The 21,499-nt window shown below is 38.8% G+C and overlaps 1 protein-coding gene across 3 annotated transcripts in view; it reads right to left on the bottom strand.

Moving 5' to 3' along the window:
* Positions 1-21,499, bottom strand: part of ABCC4 (ATP binding cassette subfamily C member 4 (PEL blood group)) — a 154,870-nt gene that overhangs the window by 21,019 nt on the left and 112,352 nt on the right. For 2 of the 3 annotated variants that reach the window (XM_066986856.1, XM_066986848.1), the window contains 5 exons: positions 19,874-20,065; positions 15,357-15,512; positions 11,049-11,138; positions 10,433-10,605; positions 3,310-3,415 (listed from right to left, as the gene is read on the bottom strand). In XM_066986856.1, coding sequence (XP_066842957.1) covers positions 3,310-3,415; positions 10,433-10,605; positions 11,049-11,138; positions 15,357-15,512; positions 19,874-20,065 — 717 coding nt within the window. Of the gene's footprint in view, positions 1-3,309; positions 3,416-9,361; positions 9,791-10,432; positions 10,606-11,048; positions 11,139-15,356; positions 15,513-19,873; positions 20,066-21,499 lie in introns of those variants that run through there. The other variant, XM_066986861.1, reaches the window with a different exon arrangement.

The raw sequence follows: 21,499 nt of genomic DNA, 5'->3' as shown, positions 1-21,499 counted from the left end.
AAAGACCTGAATCTGGAATGGACATACCCCCTCAAAGCAATACCAGTAAGTGCCTGGGCAACAGCTCTGCTGAAAAGGAGCTGGGGTCCTGAGAGATGGCAGGCTAAAAAAGAGTCAACCGGTGTGCCATGGGTATCAGTGTATCAACACCCTCTTTCCCCTAAAACAAGAAAGATGAGGATAAATTGGTGTGAGTTTGAAACAGGGTCACCAGGGTGGTCAGGGCACTGGAGCACTTGCCCTGTGAGAAGAGGCTGGCAAAGCAGCGTTTGTTCATCCTGGAGAAGAGATGACTTCAGGGGACTGAACAGCAATCTTCCCATACCTACAACAAAGTTACTCAGAAAAAAGAGCCAGGCTCTTTAGTGAGATGTACAGTGGGGAAACAAGAAACATTTGCCATACACTGAGGGGAGGGTTCAACTGGATATAAGGAAGAAAAGATTTCATGGCAGATAATCAAGCATTGGGGCAGATTGCCCAGACAGGCTGTGGAATCTCCACCTTTTGAGGTTTTCAAGACCCAACTGGATAAGCCCTGAGCAACCTGATCTGAAATTGTACTAGAGACCTCCTGTGGTCCATTCCAATCTGAATGATTCAGTGGGGAGGGAGGGAAATCCTAGTTTATGCTCAGGTTACGTATACTTGTTCAGGAATGGGCTTGGACTTGTGACCAAGTCAAGAAAGCTGAATAGGTCTGCTCAAAATTCATATGACAAATGAGTTCACTCATTGTTTGTCAAAAGACAATATTAATATCTTAATATTCCAACTATGAAGTTCTATCTTTGTTCTTCTTCACTCATTTTCTATCCAACTTACCAGGACGGCCAGTAACAGAGATTTGGAACAGCTTACAAATGAAGGCATTATTACATCTAGAAGTCTCAGTTAAAGAAGAAACAAACCCAAAAGTCTTAATAACACATGATAGTGGAAAAACAATGCACTTCAGTTGGGGCATTTTTACTGCACAAAGTTAATTTTGTGAATTACTAAAATACATAATTTTGAGAGGACAAATTTTAAAATATGCAGCTTTTTTAGCTGAGTCTGCTGAATTTTCCTGATATTTAAGTAAATGATTATTTTTCCATGAATGCTGTTTTGGTTGTTAATGGCACTCATTAATTGTGTGTTCTCTAGAGGAATATTCTTGTTCCTTATATTTTTAACACACATTTTTCATACTCTTCCAAAATTCTGTTTATTTCCACTAGGAGTTATATGCCTGAGTAAACCAAGTAATTAAAAAGCGTAACAAAAGCACACCTGCCACAACTCTGATCATTCTAAATATGCCGTAATATTTCTGATTTGTTTAAAAGCAGAATCAATAACTCTGAATAAGGATGTCAAGAAAACCAGCTTGTTAATGGGTCAACATGCCAGTTTCCTTCTTTTTTCTGCCTAATGCTTCTCACTCTCCTCTCACCCCTAAAACCACAGAAATCTGTAAGAAGATCAAAATAAAGCAATGTAAAAAAAATGAAAAATATTTAAGTTACTAATGACTGTGGACTCTTAAGGTATACTTCCATGAAATCTCTTCTTTAATATACTCTAAAGAGATCAAAGCCATTCCATGAAGACTGTATTAGACAATGTATGAACATAAATGGACTTTTAAGAAAGTAGGAATCTTAATAGTGGCTAAACTGAAAAAACATAAGGTCAAAAATAAGATACTGGCTCTAAAAATTCAACAGAGTAGTTATACCATTGGCAATAATACAAAACAGTTTGGGGAGAAGAGTGATTTGCAATTTTAATGCCTTATTCAAATGATTTTAGCAAAAACAGTACATAAGAACAACTAGTTTTCATTTCAATTGCATGATTTTAAAGGTAATACTAAGAAAACATCTTCATGGAAAGAGTATTCTGTGCATAACATGTTAATTGTAGTTAATGAACCAAAACCCACAGAAATCCCTTTGGACAGCTAACAAACACACACAGCCATTAATTAGGTCACAGTTGTTTCCTCACAAGTCTTTTGTTCACTTTAGTTGTAGAGAACACCAACATATCCATTAGACTTGTGGGGAGGTATTCACCAGTGAAGAAAATATTTATTTATTATACCTTAAATGCTTGCAATTATAAAACTTATTATGGCAGTTCTGCTGGTTTCTCTCTTTGTACGTAAACTATGATCACTCAGTTCACAATCTGCTCTATTCTATTCTTCAGAATACCACTCACCTCAGTAGATCCAATTGTTTCATTTTGCATACTTTGGGCAACCATTGTACCTCAATCACAGATTTTAAGATGTTTTGGGCATCCAATTAGAAAAAAAAAAGCACTGAAAGAATTAACAAGCTTCATTTTAACATAACAAAAGCTTCATAAATATTTTAGGGTTACCATTGAGAGGATAAGGGTAACTTCTGCATGAAGCACAGCTAAATTTGAGTTGCACTCATGAACATGCTTTGCCCACTATGTCAGTCGCTTCATTAACTGACTGTGAAGAAAATGTTTCCAATGGGCTCCTGTTCCTGCTGCAGAAAATTCAAAAATGCAGACTGCACATCATTTCAAGGACATAAACCAGCCTGATTTCCTGAGAGCCTATGAAAGACCATTGCCTTTATGAAAATAATCAGCAAGAATTTTTTATTTTCTATGTGTGCACAACGCATCATGGGGCAGGCATGATGGCAGAGAGAGGGTTTCACAGTGGCAGAGAGTATCACTGCTCTGTTGGGAACAAAGATGGCAGAGGCTGCTGGATTGGTAGTGCTTCATCTTTTCTGTTTGAACCTTGCTTTAGAAAGCTGGCCATGTTCATTACCTCACCAGTCTAGTTCCACTTCTTCCACCACCACCCTTGCCCCAGGGCAGCTGCTGCCTCCTTACCACCACGTCTCCTGCCCCAGAACCTCTACCACTTCCTTCTCACACATCCCACACCACTAACTATTGTCACTGCCTCCCTCAGCCCACCGAGACTGAATTAATAAACCTGACTGAATCCAGCTGACTCTGTCCAGAGCCACTCGGGTGTGTCCTCACTACTACTGGCAGAGCTTATTTGCTCAAGTCTGCTGGTGCACCTTACCTACAATGTGTTTATGCCTCGCAGGTTGGAAACCACAGAGCCAGAAAATGTAAGCAGTCTTTTCAGGTCATTACTTCTACAGTTTTATGATTTGCCAATCACAGTAAGTAGGATAAGTAGGATAAGTCCAAAACACAACAAACTTCTGCCCATTTCTGGATCAAAAGTTAGCTGAAAAATACAATTATTCATTTTCAGTAAAAGAAAGATGAAGAATTTAAGTAGTTAAGTCTTACCATAATCCGGTCGCTGTCGATAATGGTGTTCAAGCGGTGTGCAATGGTCAGCACTGTGCACTGAGCAAACTTTTCACGGATCGTCTTTTGAATGAACTCATCTGTTCTGAAACACAGAAAGAGTAGTGCAGACAAAAATAAGATGCTTGCATGGATAAGTGAATGACAGGCAAGTTTTATGACTTCATCATAACTGTATATCAGGAAATATTCTTATGAAGTCATGGCAGTGCTTCCTCCTCTCGTTATATTACATGACTTGGAGGCTTATCATGAAACATGGCTCCAAAAGCTATCCACTAATGGTTAAGGAGGAAAGAATTTCTTCTCGGAAGCAGAGCAATAGGTTTCACTTCAAGAGACTAAATTCCCAGGCTTTGATTACAGAAGCAACATTCCTATTAGGAGGGTTAGATATTCCTACAGATTTCTACACCAAAATTCAACTGTCATTTTCTTTTAAAGTTTACATTGTGCAAGCAATGAAGAAAAGATGGTGAAAGTAAATATCCTTCATTGCAAATGAATTGAACACAAGACAGCCCCTAACCAAGGTTCTTGATTTCAACTGCAAAAGGGGATTAAATCACAGAGCTGGTTGGTAAATGAAACTACAACTAGAGTAGCTCAAGAACTTCAATACAGAATGTCATACTCCATAAATTACAAGTATTAACTGCCACAGAACCCAAGGAAAGGGATAAAAGCTTTCAAGTTAAGAGCCTCAGCCTACTATATGAATTAGCCACCTACGAAAGGGTATCAGGTAGAAACATCAGACTTGTAAAGAATGAAAATTAAGCTAGAGCACAGACACTGAAGTACAGTGTTAATGTGAAAATGTCACAAGTTAAGCTGAGAACCCTGAAAAGGAAATGTAACTGTACTGAAAGATAGAAAAGACACTAAAATATTCTTTAGTTGTATAAACAAGTACTAAGGCAAAAGACCAGCAATAATGATAAAACTGGAGATTACTCAAGAAGCTAAACGTACAGGAGAAGCATTGACATCACCTAACTTAAAGCACTGCAGTAAGGCTTAAATTTGGAAATCTACATAGTCCACTTTAGAATCAATGAAAAGAGGAAAGGAATGGCCAGAAGGTGAATTAGAGCACCTGAAATAGGCAGCCATCAGGTGATGAATGCCCTCTACAGGCACCTGACAGCCCACAATGCAGAGGAAGCCTTAGTTCCCAACCTGGACACAAAGCCAGGCCAGGTGACTATGCAAATATTGTGCATCAGCCATCAAAAAAATGATGAGTGGCAACAGTGGAGAAAAAGGCAGTGTGGGAATGCAGGTACAGAAGTTAAAATTCTTTTCCAAGATAAAAGGAAGACACAAACAGTTCAAAATATACTGGGGTTAATGGGACCAGGGAAGCTGCAGCTTAGAATTGAGGTGTGTGAAGGCACGGGTCTCATTTCCAGGATTTCTACTGAAACAATATATTGCACTTTTATATAATGACTGGAGAATAATAAATGCTGTACAAGACAAAGGAGATACATTTGCATAAACTGATATGTTCAGGGAGCCATGTTAGCTTCAAGCAGCTGCTTGCAAAGCCTCAAACTGTTAAAAGTAACCTGAAAATCAAATACAATAGAACGAAGATTCAAGCAAAGCATGTCTTCCTGTGACAAATTATGATTTTTTAGATAGAAATAGTACTCTACAGTGAATCTGTCTGTACATGATAAATATTTGACATTGCCTCATTAGTTAAGCAAGAAGAATTGTTCTGTTGCCACTACGTCAGGAGGCACTAACAATAAAAAGGGGACAAATATAACTTTGGAAGAACAGGATGACTTGGAGAAATGGAGTAACCACTAAGTTTCTACAGCAGAAAGCACAACTTTGTGCTTCTAAGGACTGATCAGAACTTCTGTTACAAACTGTTGAAGCAATTGGCATGACAAAGGAAAAGACAGATCACTGCAGATGACAGGATAAATCATCAGGGAGAAGGAAGACAAACAGTTAAGTAAGAGTTCCCGTGAAAGCTTACTGGGGATAGAAACATTTAAACTCTGTCATGAGCTGGAGATGATTCTTTAGACAGGAATTCAGTCTTTGCCTAAATTCTTAGTGCAGCCTGGACCACCGGACAGGTTTGGAATCTAGCAGACTCTTTCCTTGACCATCTCCTGTATCTACTGCTAACAACTTATTAGCAACAACGCTCACTAAGGAAATGAGAGGACCAGGTTCTTGGTCTCAGTCTGAGATAGCCTGGTCTTTATGCTCCTACTTCCTAAGAGAAGAGACAGGAAAGATTTAGGAAAATCCTTCTCTGCTCAGGGCTGGTGAGGCCACACCTGCAGTACTTGTGTCAAGTTCTGGGTTCCCCAGCACAAGAGAGACATGGACATCCTGCTAAGAGTCCAACAAAGGAGCATAAAGATGACTAAAGGACTGGAGCATCTCTCCTATGGCTGAGAGAGATGGGACTGTTTGGCCTGGAGAAGAGAGGGCTCAGGGCAGGATCCTATCAGTATCTGCATATACCTGAAGGGAGGGTGCAAAGATGGAGCCAGGCTCTTTTTAGGGTGCCCTGTGACAGGACGAGGCAAAAGGCACAAACTGCAACACAGGAGGCTCCATCAGAATATCAAGAAACACTTGTTTTTTTCAACTGTGCAGGTGACTGAGCACTGGAACAGGTCACCCAGAGAGGTAGGAGAATCTCCCTCCTTGGAGATCTTCAAAAGCCACCTGGACATGGTCCTGGGCAACCTGCTCTAAGTGGCCCTGCTTGAGCTGGGGTTAGACCAGATGGCCTCCAGAGGTGCCTTCCAACCGCAACCATCCTGTAATTCTGCAACCAAAGAACATGGTGGGAGGTATGTGTTTCACAACTCCTGCTTTTGAACCAAGGCCGCTGTGCAATCAGGGAAAGGGACAGGAGGAGAAGTCATGACAGATTTCTTCAGCCCTGTGTGTTAACAGTCTCCTTAAGGAAAGGAAGTTGTGCATCCTTAACACTCCACTAGCATCTGTATGGTTCAGATCACTGCAATACCAGTGCTTTCACCCCATTGTTAACGCACATATATATTTTTTGCTGTCTTCTCAGCACTACCTCAATGACCTGGCTACTATTTATTTCAACAGAGAAAATCAGGGCCACACATGATAACACTCAGTAGGGAAGAGGCTTATATAGACAGCATTCTCTGCAATGGTTAGAGATAGTCTACACTGAATAGAAAAATGGAAACAAAAGCTTCAATACTACCTGGAATAATGTAAAGAAAACCTTTTTCTTTCCCTATAGTCAAGCTCAAGGTGACGTTTCCTGCAGAGCTACTGAGGAGCACAGAGAATTGTAGCTTGCTCAGGAATTTTGAAAATAACTTTTAAAAGAGCTCAAAACAATTTTCAACTCTCAGGTTATTCCTACTGTTATCTCAGGAGAATGCATACTCCTTGAACATCTCTGTTCTCTATATTCATTTATTATACCTGCCTTTAATACATGCATTCCTTATAGCACCATCCCTTCCTGCATTTACAATTGAAAACATTTCTCATTCTTTTACAGATACTATCAATCTATTATCTTAAACAAATATTTCTTGAATATACTTATCCCTCACAAGGAACTGCTGGTCGTATTGTGGATGTGACAAACGTTCTAAAATGAGACTATCATCACAAAAAGACAATACAGCTCAATCTTCAAATATCATAGTATGAAATCTCATGTAGGTATCTCCACTGGCAGACCCAGACCAGATCCTCTCTAAGGTTCATGGTCGATCTTGAAGTATAGTTTTTAGGAAGGCAGGCAGAAGCCCTATCAGTAACCTCCAGAGTACCTTGGAGAGAAGGTAGGAAAGGCAAGAAAATCTAAGACTAACTATGAAATGGAACTGCATGCAGAATAAGTGCTGACAGGGTGCAGAGACTATGTTACATGCCAGTTAGAGCTGTCTACCCTCCAGAAAAGTGCCAAAGGAAGCAGAACTTCTGTCCTTTTTTGAGGGCATAGATTGTAGGCACCTTTAGGCTGCCAACCCACACTGATGAAATGGCCAAGCAAGTGCCAAGGGATTCCATCGTCCACTTCAGTGGATCAAACCCCATAATCTTTCAGGCACATTATAAACCAAAGAGACAACCTGAATACCAAACCAGGGCTGCTGGATGACAAAAGCTCAACCCTAATCTGATAATATGAAAATGGGAACCACGATACTCCCCATTACAAAGAACAATACAATAAGAAAGCACAAAATGGTGGTATGGCTGTCCCACTGGCACCATGGATTGGGGATCTAAGAGCAGGTTTCACAGCAACCCAAGATCTGGTATATCCTGAATTAGTTGATTGTGTAAAAAGAAAACCGGCTGAAGAGCAAGAATAAATACAGTCTGAGTGTAAAGCAACTGAGCCGCTTGAAAGAAACATTGGATAAGTCATTATCTTCAGCTTAATGTCCTCCTGGGATTGTCCTGGAAGCATATCTCTCACTACACTATTCCTGAGTGGCCTCGGAGAAAGCAACACTTGATGATAACTTCTCCAAAAGAGAAACGAGTACAGATACCAATTAGATGCAACAGAAAGTTAAACCTTACAAGGTTAAACCGACTAATGAACTGAACTATGTGCAATGACTGTTTTTAACCACCGTCAATAAACAAACAGTGTAAAAATGTGACGGTGGACTGGCCCTAAAAGGTTGTGTCCTCTACAAGTAGTAAAAATACAAGTTAATAAATATTACTGTACTCGGTACACAGAGTGCACTGAACTTAGTATTAAAGGAAAAAAAAAAAGAAAAAAAAGAAGAAAAAAAAGAAAAAGCCTCAGTTACTAGGGATTTTGTTTCAATATACCACCGAAGTAACTACAGAAAGACTTTTCAGCTCTTCTACTCCAGCTTTCACACAACTTTCCAGAATCACTTAACTGCTATAAAATTATTCCATTCTTAGGGATAAGAATTCTGGCTTCAGGACCAAAAAGATAACATCAAATTAAATGCCTGTCAGTCATCGCATACAACATGCGAGCAGTCTGACTTAGGAGAACCTTCTTTATGGCAAGCTCCTCCTCTCCCTTAGAACAGCTCTGACAACCCTGCAGCATGCAGAGCAGCCAGTAGCTATGAGGAGATAATAAGGGTACTTATGGGAGCTGGAAGACGTAGAAAGGAGGGAGAAAGATGCACTCCAAATTCCTTCCTTTTATTCATTTGCTCGGCTTCACTCAACAGCAAACAAGAATGGCCTAGCCAAGCTGGAGAACCATGGTGAAGAGTCTCTCGGCCCAGGGAAATGTCATATCCACTGCCTCATGCCATCTCACCCATCCCTCTCCTCCTCCCACCCTCAAACCCTGGCTTCTCACATTTGCTTCCAGGTTGAATTGAAGGAGGGACATGGTTGCAGCAGCGGTTGAGGTAAAGAGATCAAGAGCCAGAACAACAGAAACAGTATCTCCAGAGCCGGCGGCAGCTCCCCATGGTTTCCTATCCCAGGTGCTTGATATGATGTGTGCTTGCCGCCAGGCTAGAGACAAGGGTGCCAGGTATGGGGGTTGTGCATCAGAAGAGGAGGAGGTTTTCTTTACATGCCAAAAATGCCTCCCCAACTGCTCAGTTAAGCAACATACATCAGCATTTCCTGATGAACGTCCTATCAGATTGCACAGCTGAAAAATACTTTGCTCTAGTTTTAGCAACACATTAAGGAAAAGGTAATAATGACTGTAATGCAAACTGAATTCAAAGGAGAAGTTCCAAGTTATTATTTTTATTGTTATGCCTAGAGTTGATACAAACAAACATTTACCTTATTATAATATATATTGCAGCGCACATTAATCAAGATCAATTAAATGGATAGTGCAAGTTGAGAACACACACGTTAGATGCCAAAATAGGGAGGATGAGTAAGATGGTATTAAATTTCCACAGCTATGATTAATCACAGTTAATCTATCAGTGCTTAGACAAAAATAAACTAATAGTCAAAAAAGAAAAAAAAAAAGTAAAAAAAAAAAAAAAAAAGAAAGAACCTCTGAGAAGGGAAAACACTTCTCTAAAGGTTTTAGAAATACACTGCTAGCTGAACTGCAAAGCTACCCTAGTGGCACCACTTCTCCCCCAAGATGTTATAAAAATGAGTCACGCCCAGATGACATACAAAATCCTTAATGCATCTGTTTGAGAGACTTGCTGTGTTATTGTCCTCTTTGGACTTTGAGTTCTCCCTCAAGCCATAGTTTGTTGGAACTATATATTCAGCTCAGACTAATTGATGCAGTACGTTTGCAGTATTGTTTCCAAAATATTTCCACCAGCGTTTCAAATGTTTCAAAAATTAACAGTGGGGGTACTTAGCTATTGGAACAATTTAACAAGGGTTGTCATTGAAATTTTTTTCTATTGAGGTTGGATGTTCTTCTAGAAGTACACTCTAGTTCAAACAGGAATGAATTCAGGAAAGTTCTGCTGGTCTGCGTTATACAAGACAAAATAAAGAATGATAAATTAGTACCTCCTCTAGCTTTAGACACCTCCAAATCTGTTTTGCAATTGCTGTGGTCTTTAGGATAGCTTACGTGTTCCCCCCTATTTTATCTACATTTGTATCTGAGCCATCTGAGGGGACAGCATCTCATAACCACATGGTTTTGCTTACAACCACTTGTTACCCTTCTAATTTTGCATTTTTTGGGGGGTGGAAGAGAGAGGAAAGGGGTAGATTTTTTTTTTATTATTATTCATTATTTTTGCAGAGACATTTCCTCCTGTAATCAACAGAACTCAACTTAGTTTCAAGGCTATTCTGATGTTACTGATCTGCATTTCCAGGGAAGTTCTTGTTGATGGCTGCAGGACGAATACATTTGGAATATTAATCTTCCTATTCCACACTGAAATCAGGGATATTCTGGGCACATCTCCAGCTTATATCATCTGTTCTGGACACGAAGCTGAGCCACCCCAATATGAACAGACAGTTATGATAGGATTGTGGAAAACATAGAACAGCAATATGAACTACACGAAATACAAAGTATTTAAGTTCATCTCTACAGCACGGGTAATCATACCGAAGAAAACCAGCTCATCTTAGCATGACATTTTGTTTTTACCTTGGGTCCACATTTGCTGTTGCTTCATCAATGATAAGGATCCGATTTTTTTTTAGAACCGCTCTGGCAAGACATACCAGCTGTCTCTGACCAACACTAAAATTAGACCCAGATTCTGCCAGCTGTGTCTCCATTTTATTAGGCAGATCTTCCACAACCTCCTTCAGTTGCACCTGTTGACATGTCAACATATTGTAGGATGAGTAACTCCCTTTTAAATCAGCTATTGTACGTTTGATGACACAACAATAACTATGCAAGGTTTACCTTTTATATTCTGACATAAAATGACTAAGTGCCAAGTTGGATTACAGTGTGTCAGTTATTAGAATTCTAAAAAAGCATATTGTTAAGAATCTATTAATGTTCATTAAAATTAAGATATGAATCAAAATGTAACCGAAACATCATCCCAAGGGATAATTTTTTCATAAAAGACTTTTATAACAATATACATGTCTACACACACATGCACAAACGCACACATTTACAAACACTCACACAACGCTCTATTTTTTTTCTATGCCCTTAACAAGCCTCATGAAAACATCTAAAACCCAATGCACACAAGCATAATGGTGTTATTTGGCTTGTAAATACAGATTTAGTAAGTCACCTCTTCCAAGGCATTCCACAGATCTTCATCAGTGTATTCATTGAAAGGGTCTAAGTTTTTCCTCATAGTTCCAGTGAATAAAACAGGCTCCTAAAACCCAATAAAATTAGCATTCTGTTATAAACACAGGTTTTATATCACAATAGGTAAGCTAATAAAATAATCAGAACTAACCTACGTCAACAATAACACAGAAACATCCTACAGCAAGCTATCTTTTATGAAATGCAGAAGGGTATTTAGCACACTGAAAAGAGAGGGGGGGAGTCAAGTGTCTGGCCACCCTATGTGGAGCTGATTTCCCAAACAGGGCAGGTCTATTTGCAGATTACAGTACACAGTTATGTCGGTACTCAAGTGGGCATTTACATCCCACTGTTTTGATGCCACAAGCTATATATATATACTTACATGCAATCACTGCTATCCTGGTATTGTTAATAAAAACCAGAAACTGCTGCTGTCAATGGGGTCACACTCCTGAATTATGTTTGGGCAGTTTTGAAAATTTGTGTTTACACTAAATAAAACAAGAGGGGAATTCAATTGCTCAGTGCCATCTTCATTTCCTTTTTTTTTTCTTAAATTCTTCATTTTGTACCATAAAAACCCTTCAATTTTAACAACAGAGCCTAAAAGAAACAGATTTCGCCATTTCAATGCAATGTTTAAATCTATACGTGTAAATGTATAACTTACACTCCCACATAAGTTCATCTATATGGCTTCAGCATTATACCAAGCTTATCGAGATCTGGAGTATTGTTGGGCTCATTCAAAATAAACTAGGGAGTCAAATCAGTACAGTCACCCAGTTCAGGTACCAGTGTGGGTTTACCTGCGGTTGAAGCAGACATTGTTCTCATTCAGACCAGTAACAGATGGCAGGCTGGCAAAAACTGGCAGAAATCAATGCACACTGAAAAATGTACTGTTTGAGAAGTGGGAAGATGGCTTTTGGTCCAGCATTCCCTAAGCAACAGGTCAGTAATCACTAAGGTGACTTGACAGACCAGAGAGTCATGTACTGACACAATAAACTCCTCTTTATACTACACAAAGACAACAATAAACCAAAAGCTGTAATAGTGCTAATGATAAATGGAGACTATGTTATCAGAGTCTTGTTTAAATTGGAGAAATCTTATGCAAAATGTTTTGTTTTGTTTTTCTCCTAAAGAATGTTTAAAGTTGTATTTGGTAATTTCAGCTTACTCTGAGACTACCCTCTGTCTTGATTGACATCCCACCTAAACCTAGTGATGGCCGGCTCCAAATGGCAGCAACAAATCAGAACAGAATTTCTACCTTAACTTATTGTCTTCACATCCAAACTATTCTGAGTGGTATAAAAGGATTAACTAACACAGAACATGCCAAAAGTAGTATAAAAGAACATATTCCTTTCTTGACATGGCACGCCAATTATTTGAAAGTATCTGTTGCGTTGGCAAAACATGTCACTAAAAACCTGTTGAATGAACAAAAGGATTTAATAAAAACATTAGCAGGCTAAACAACATTTTTTTTCAAAAAAAACTAGAAAGTAATTTGTTTAACAATAACTATTTTAATACACCACTTGGTGTGTTTTTGAAGGTATTGTTAGGTTTATTTTCCTTTTCAATCTATTTTTATAGGTTGGTAAAATAAGCAACTGAATTTATAAAGTGTTCATAACTGTTATAAAAGTCCTAACAACAGACATGTACTGCAACAGTAGATAAGGATATTTTTTAATTATCATTTCTGACACAGATTATTATTTAAAATAGTCTGGTTTATGAGAGGAAAGTAATAAGACAAACCTGTAAATAATTGTTGTAAAAATGCTTGCAGTCAGGGAGGCAGACAACATTTGCATAGAAAAGATTTACAAACACAGCCTTCACACAGCTCTATCCAAGCAAGCAATTAGAAGCCTAAGCACATTTTTATTTCTCCAGGTATGTATTTAAGCTTACATATAAGAAAACATCAGTCTTGACTCATCACTCTAGGAATGGGTTGGTTTTGCGTGCCTTATGTTATAATTTTAATGAATATCTCTCCCTCTGTTTTTTTTTTTTTTTTTTTTTTTTTTTTTTAGGATTCCCACATAACTGCCTGATGTTACATGACTATTTCTATTATTGACATTACTGTTATTAATGCACTACAAAGGCAATGCTTATCACTCAACTTAGTGTAGTATAAACCTTATTCCAAACCTTCCTCCTCTTCCTACCACCACCACTTCATTGTTTCACATATTTTTGGTAAAAACAAGTCCAACCTTATGTGGAAAAGAAATGCTACCTGCTACCCTTCAGATAATTAAAACCCTTTGAGACCATGACAAAAGTCCTATCACAATCTTCTACTGGATTAAATTAAGTTTTATAACCATGGGATAAACCAATGTTTGAAAAAACAAACCACCACATATAATTAAATAGTGAACTTTGAGCATCTGCTTCACTCAGTGTGTAGAAACTGTATTTGACCAGCAGCTTTCCTGTCAGCACTATTTTATTCAACTGGGTTGAATGCTTCCAAATGTAGAAATCACCTGCAATAGCTACAGGTAGGGCTTTGATAAAGCTGTAGACCTTGAATGAACTGATGATCATCTATTTTCAGGAGAAAAGAACATTGTGCACGAGTGTAAAAAGAAAAAACAAGAAAAAAGAAAAAAATCCACATAAAGTTCTCTTTAGATATGAAAAGGTGACTATTTCCACTGGGTACCTCTGTCATGCATAAACAAATACCTCAGCATGCAGAAACAAAATGGCAGCCTGCATAAGGCAGCAATCCAAATGTTGGGGGAGTGGTGTTCTTTTTTTGTTTGTTTGTTGGCCTTCTATTTTATTTTATTATTATTATTATTTTTTAATAATAGCATATCTACCTTCTGACTCCTGCTCTTTGGAAAGGACGAAGAAAAAAGGCTGGTAAGCAGGGAGGCTCAGAACCACTGTTCGTTACCATTTTTATCAGATTCTCAATTTAAAGAAAGTAATATAAACACTCTGAATGCCATCCTGCCAACAGACTAGCAAACATTCAAATACAAAAATGGTCAAAGGATTCTAAATACAGCTCCTGTAATAAAATACAGAGATCTGAGAATTAATGCTAAACACGGCAAATGAATTCCTCTGATTTCCAGCCCACTGTTCTATCTACCTGCTAGAACAACTGAGATGAATTATTTGCCAGAAAGATGACTTTGTATTTCCAACATATAAGCTTTTCCCTCTTCTTTTACTCTCCACTGGAGAGGGAGGGAGGATCACAGGAGAGATCAGAGCCCTCATGAAACATGGCAACCTGCACAGGCTCTGCGTTCAGGAAGTTTTGAGGTTATACACAACCCTTCTCTGGTTCATTGTCTCATTTGAAAGGCAGACAACAGAAGACAACACACTTCTGGTCTACGGGACTTCCTGGAACATTCATTCTTCTGTTCCAACATCAGAGATGAGGCCATTCCCAATATTGTCTTATTTTTTTCCTTCCTTGCAGCCTTTCCTGCATTCAGCTTCTGAAGATCACCAAGTTATTATTTATAGGTCATAATGACTCATCTTTCTCCCTTCCCCTGCTCAGCCCTCTCCCTCTAATGGAAAGGCTGTTAGCTCACTTCCAGTCGGCACATTTGCTCTTTCAAGATCTAGGCTCAGTCACTTTGTACAGGGGTGACTACAGAGGTGAATGTGTCCCTATAAAGTCCCTTATTAAGAAAGCCTCAGCAATGCATCAGGTAGTTTCTGCCAAAGGATCAACTTTGGAGATCCTTTCAGAGGATTGCTGAAGCTTGGTGTATTCCCACCAGATTTTCTTTGCTCATTCCCAGTCACGGAGGACAGAATACTGCTAACATACATTTGCACTTATTCCAGAGGAATAGATAGGGAACAAAACTAGGAAGAAAACCTTCCAGTCCCAAAAGCTGATTCCATTTATCTTAAAATAATCAAGACTTCGTTCAAATAAGAATCAGAGAACCACAGAATATCCTGAGTTGGAAGGGATCCACAAGGATCACGCAGTCCAACTCCTGGCTCCACACAGAACCACCTAAAAATCAAACCATATGTTTGCGAGTGATGTCCATACGCTTTTTGAGCTCTGCCAGGCTTGGTGCCATGATCGCTTTCCTGGGGAGCCTGTTCCAGTGCCCAACCACCCTCTCAGAATAATGCCTTGCAGAAGTTTCTCCATCTACTGAATACAGGGGTGCATGTGGAACATATCCTGGCAAAGCATTTTAAATACTACAGGGCTATAGGAAAAATGTTTACAGCAAAGTCAGTTTCTTACCTGAGGTATAATTGAAATTTTCTTCCTTAAGTCATGGAGGCCTAGCTCTGATGTCAAGTACTTATCAATCCAGATTCTTCCTTCAGGTTCAGCCAACCGAAAGAGGGCTGCTATAAGAGAGCTCTTCCCAGCTCCTGTTCTTCCCACAATTCCAACCTACAGAACAAACCAAGCTTGTACAATTAAACCAAGAGCCTTGCAGGATAAATTAATATGTCAAGCAATAGTTTACAACATCACAGGATTTATAATAGAACAAGCACCAAATAAAACTACTTTATAATTAGCATTTTTTTTCATGAGGAAAAAACCTCCCCCCCAAATCAGCTGGGATTCAGGTGACAATTGGATCCTCAGTGATTTCTTGGATCATATCATTCAAAGGTGAAAGAAATATTTTCCTAACAAAGATTTTCTCTTAAGGTGTTGTGTTTTATTGTATAAACAAGATAAAGGAGCTCAGTGAGTAGAGTAATGTGATTCAAGCTAGCCAATTTTACACTAAACCTCGTTTGCTCTTTGACATTAGGCAAATCACTTCAGGCATGCATCCACTTCTCAATCCAAAAAAGGACTCTTACAAAGCATTTCAGGAGTAATTTATGAGTGCTATTCCCAATTTACATAACTAAGACTGATTTTGCTTAGTATGGTTAAGGTGAAGTTCTGTAAAGTAGTCAAGCTCTAGAGCCAAAATAAAGCTAAAGCTAGCAGTAGGATTATAAACAGTATTCATGCTTCAGATAGCTTCAGCGGTGAGGATACGAGCATTGAAACTACAAGACTGCGTGGGCAAGCTGAAATTCTTGTCTAAACACGTGAAACAGTGAATAATAAAATCATAGTGATTCAGGCTTCTATAGGTTCCCCAAGGAAAAATAAGAAACTGTGTGCAACGTGAAAAAATAATGCTTTCAGAGAACAGAGGTAGAGACAACACAAAATATGGGATTGCTAACTTTAATGACAAGGGGTAAAATCTACAAATACTTATATAAAATCAAGACTTAGGAGAAAGTAAGGCCATTAATAAGTAAGAGGAGACATATAATTAGTGGTGATTAAACACTACTTGAACATCAAATTCTTTTTTTTTTTTTAAATGTTGTCTTCAGGTGAGGGATTCTTAGAGAAAACAACGTACAGTAATCAATTGTATCATAGAAGGTGATGGGTGTAGCTCTCTATACAGATCTGATTTGGCAGGATTTGTTATTTCCTGTACTCAGTTCTAATTGCTACATTTCCAGAAAGAAATCAACCTACTGGAAAGAGTTCAGAGAAGTGCAACATAAAATTAATATGGGTTGGAGATACTGATTTTACGAGGAAGGATTTATGAGGATTAAACATGTACAATATAGCCTGGCGAAGCGATTTGGGTGCAGAAAGGAGGAAGAAACATGAAAACCTTCATGAATATACGTACAGACACCAGAGGGAATTACCCACTGCCTGAGACTCAGATGTATGCAGTAATGACTGCTGGAATGAAATTAAGCATAGGAAACATTACATTGAAGAGCAAGGAAAAACTTTCTAATAGCCAGAGACACTGACCCCAGATATAGCAGCAGTGCCCACATTTGAGCAAAAATACACAAAACACTAAAAAGGTATACTACAAGGAGCAACTTACACTGCATGATCTAAACAGCATTTCCTACTTCTATTTTCTGCTTTAACAGTTTCATCCAAAAATTCATTATTGTACAATTGTACATAAACTAACATTTATACAGTGCTTATTAGTAAAGATACTGCACAATATAAGCAAATCTGTTACAATAAATTATAAAATATCTTGTATTCTAAGTGATGTCAAACCAAATGATACGAAACAAAGGAAAAATAGTTATGAACAGTTACACTACAGCTGAAAAAGAAAATGCTGAATGGATACAGACATACAGAGTTATGAAAACAAAAGTTCAATTGTTTTTCTGTAAATGTCAGTGATATAAAGTATTGTATTAAGAACATAAAGAAAAACGTAAAAAATTGATACTTAAAATAAAAATGCAGCTGCTCTGCATATTGTCAAAATCCCACTTTCAGTTTGGCATCCAATGAAAGGACTGTGCTCTTCAGTATTTAGAAGAATCTATTTGTATTTTTGGTCCAATTGACTACAGGCTGCTGAAAATTGACATGAATTTGAAACAGCTCTCCCTATACACTTTTTTTTTTAATATACATTGTATTCTTCTGAGGTCTCTGTTCATAACCAGTGCAAACACAAGGACGGTCTGCAAAATAGAAGTTCCAGCCGCCTAACAGGAATCATCTGGGCACGATTTTGTAGCCCGATGTACACCATGTGTATACACGAGAGTACACCTGCTATACTGGACTCATCATTACTCAAATGTCACTTGTACTTCAAAGTGGAGCTGAACAAAAAATGAGAGTGAGATTTACAGCACGTCAGCTACTCCTCTCAAACTGCCCTTGTTACCCCTCAGGCAACCTCCCTGAGTATCTGCGTGAACAGCTGCCATGCCGTAAATCTAGACCCTCACCCCTCCTAACTTTTTTCATGTAGCCACATCCTCAGATTTAGGATCTGTTGGGGCAAGGTGTATTTAACAGTGTTAGTCCATACTCATTCGTAAGTTGTTGAATTCACCTAAACCCCCTAAAACAAAGACTGGACTTTAAAAATCAAGGCTGCACATGCTAACCTTCTGCTTCAGCTACACCAGGCTGAAGAGGTTAATCACAGCTGGCTGCTGGAAGAGCTCCTTGCATGAGCACCCTCTGGTCTGCCTCAGGCAGACCACACTAGGTTAGCAAAGATGGTTCAACAGAAGGACCTTCCAAACCTGCTTTGACTGTATGGAGATACTAAACGTGCAGCTTAGATGGCAGCTGTAAAGGCACCGTAATCCATAAGTGATCCCTTAGAAGTTATCTCCTCCATTCTTATTCCACCTACAGCCTCACAGACTTGGTGCTGGGTCAGTTATAGGAAAAACTACAACTAGGCAGAAGTTTAAATTCACTCGTTCCATCAGAGGCACTGCAGCCACCAGAAGTCTGAAATAGCCAGGGGTTTAAGCTGGCACAACAGTTCTCACTGAGAGCCACATGGGCAGAAACCCCCAGCGCATCTGGAAACCTGGTTCAGAAGAGACATTTCTCCATAATTAAAAACAATATAAGGGGCACAGATGCTTGGGAGATTTATTTTACACAGTGGCAGTCTACTGCAGTATTGTGCAAAACATCATAGAAAACAAACATGAAATTCTTGGCAATAGTTTCAAGCTGGACAAATTCACTTCAGGATGACAAAACCACAGCATAACCACTCAGCAAAAATAAATACCCCCAGTCATCCCTCCTCCTCCTGCCCCCACCAAGGACTGAATAAGACATTGTTAATATCCCTTGCTTCCGTTTTCTTTTTTATTATTATTATATTTCCGTCTCTCACTAAGAAATGTAAACCTTCTTGTCTGCTATTACATTAGAGTGATATATAACAGCTGAAGAGATGGCCCATAGGCAAGAAAAGTAGACAGCAGATAAACATCTCTTTAGTTCTTCTTCTTAAACACTGTTCTTAACTCGTCCATACCTAATTCCATGAAGCAAAGTTGGGTTGAATTCTTGTAACATGCATGTTATTAAAAAGGCCCACTTGAGGAATGAAACAGGTTTGGGACTGAATGGAAAAGCATGTTACAAGCGAGGCCCGGGCAATGATTGTAGAGAGCTGAACCACCCTCCTAGGGAAGATATCCTAATCAAAGATGTACATGTGCATTTGAAATGTAGCAAAGCATGAATTAACACTGCAGGGCTCTAATTTAATTTTGTCCGTGGGGGAGACCTTCCCTGCAACACTCTTACAATTGGGATAGTGTCAAAACTGGGGACGAAGAGTCAAATTTGCAGAGGAGGAAGAATTTTATTTCTATGTTTCTTTTGGCTACCAATCTAATTAACGGCAACAGTTAATTGGATTGGTAGCCGAAAGGAACTGAAATAAAATCCTCAATTCTAAAGTTATGCAACTGATTTGTGTTTCTTTCTTCTCTCTTCCATTCTGGGCTCTGTGCAAGAACATGTACATTCCTCATTTTCAATTGTCTCTGCTCACCTTGTGTGCTGACATCCTTCATTCCATGTATGTTTCCTCTACTGAATTCCCGATTTCCTAATGCAGCTCCATTTGCTTTGGATTTGAACAAACACTTGGGGTTTTGTTGGTATTTTGAATGTCTGCCACTTTTTGATGAAACCCAAATTTTATCAGAAAGTTACTGAATGTTTAACCCTTTGTTTTGATACATAGAAATGTCATGTTCACAGATGCATTTATGCTACATTTACAGGAAATCAATAGGCTCCAACTTCTGTTATTAAATATGACTACGACTTATTTTTTAAAATATCACTTATCTGATTTCCTAACATCCATTTCTTTCATAATGTATTTTTATACAGTTTCTTTTCAATGATCATATTTGCTTAATTTCTGTAATAGGCAAAGACAGCCATATACATACCTTTTCTTTTGGTTTAATTACAACAGACAAATGCCTTAACACCAAAGGTCCATCTAGACTGTAAGTGAAGTTAACATTTTCAAATGCTATCATTCCTTGACTCGGCCATTCAGGTGGTGGGTGCTTGTTGGTTTCCCAAGGGGCTTCTTTTTCAAGATCTGTGTATTCCATTACTCTTTCTACTGATATCATCTAAGGGGAAGAAAGAAGACAAGTATCTACAAATTTCAGTTTATTGCACATACGCTGCATACATACATACATATATATATATATGTATGTATGTATGTACATGGATTTTGACAGTAAAGATTCAATGTAAATTTTTCCAGAGTTTTTCTTTCAGGTACAGATAGAACTGCTTGGTACTGTCCTATACTTACTTTATACTACTGAAGGAAAAGAAAGAATGAATTTCATGTCTTACTACAGACTCCAATCTATCAGGATACATAAATCCACACATAACCATGAATTTCTAATCAGTGGGATAAACTACAATTTTAAGTATGTGCATAAATATATCTTAGCGATATGGTTTAGTGGAGTACTTAGTGTTAGGTCGGAGGTTGGACTTGATGATCTTGAGGTCTCTTCCAACCTAGAAATCTGTGATACTGTGATACTGTGTAATTGTTAAGAAATTTAAGCTATGATAGTTATCTGTCAGTCCTGGCTAAGATGACACCATTTCACTGTGTGTTAGGAAGACAGAGCTAGAAATGAAAATGCCATATGAACTACAGGCAGATCCAAGATAGTTACTAGCATCAAGTTACCAGCTTCATTTTCCATTTTTTGTCTTCCTCATTACCACTGCACTAACCCCTAGCAAATCTTTTTAGTATGTTTGTCACAAGCAATTCCAAAATCCAAGATAGCTTTCACCATATCATTGCCTTAATACGCAGCAAAACTTGTTTTCCTGAGCATTTTAAACCAGATAGGAAGGAAGTGCAGCATTTGCTGCTGTCCCTAGTCTTGTGGGAGGGATGAGAAACAGAAATTGAACTATCTAGACACTTTTTCTTCTCCCTCAGGAAAATAACAGAAGTTCTGTTTAGGCTCTGGTGCGCATCCCTCACCCATACATCTATTCTGTACAATTCATTTTACTTAACTGTAACCACACACAGGTGTATTCTGAAAAGGCCATCATAAAGACATCTAGTAGGCTTACATTGCCTGGAGTGGCTTTAAGGCCAGAAGTTACCAGGCAATGAGTTCATAGAATCACAGAACCATAGAACAGCTTGGGTGTAAGGGATCTTACAGACCATCTAGTTCCAACCCCTCTGTCGTGGGGGGAAGGATGCAATCCACTAGATCAGGTTGCCCAGAGTCTCATCCAACCCGGCCTTGAGCACCTCCAGGGATGGGGCATCCACAACTTCTCTGGACAACCTGTGCCAGTGCCTCAACAACCTCTGAGTGAAGAATTTCCTCCTAACATCTAATCGAAATCTCCCCTCTTAGTTTAAAACCATTCTCCCTTGTCCTGCCATTGTCTGACTGAGCAAAAAGTTGCTCTCCATCTTGTTTATAAGCGCCCTTTAAGTATTGAAAAGTTGCAATAAGGTCACCCCGAAGCCTTCCCTTCTCCAGGCTGAACTCCCCCAGCTCCCT

This window comes from Anser cygnoides, chromosome 1, assembly GCF_040182565.1.
Source record: "Anser cygnoides isolate HZ-2024a breed goose chromosome 1, Taihu_goose_T2T_genome, whole genome shotgun sequence".
In the NCBI taxonomy this organism is placed as follows: domain Eukaryota; kingdom Metazoa; phylum Chordata; class Aves; order Anseriformes; family Anatidae; genus Anser; species Anser cygnoides.
Note: the sequence above shows the minus strand (reverse complement) of the source record. Positions and strands in the feature narration are given on the sequence as shown.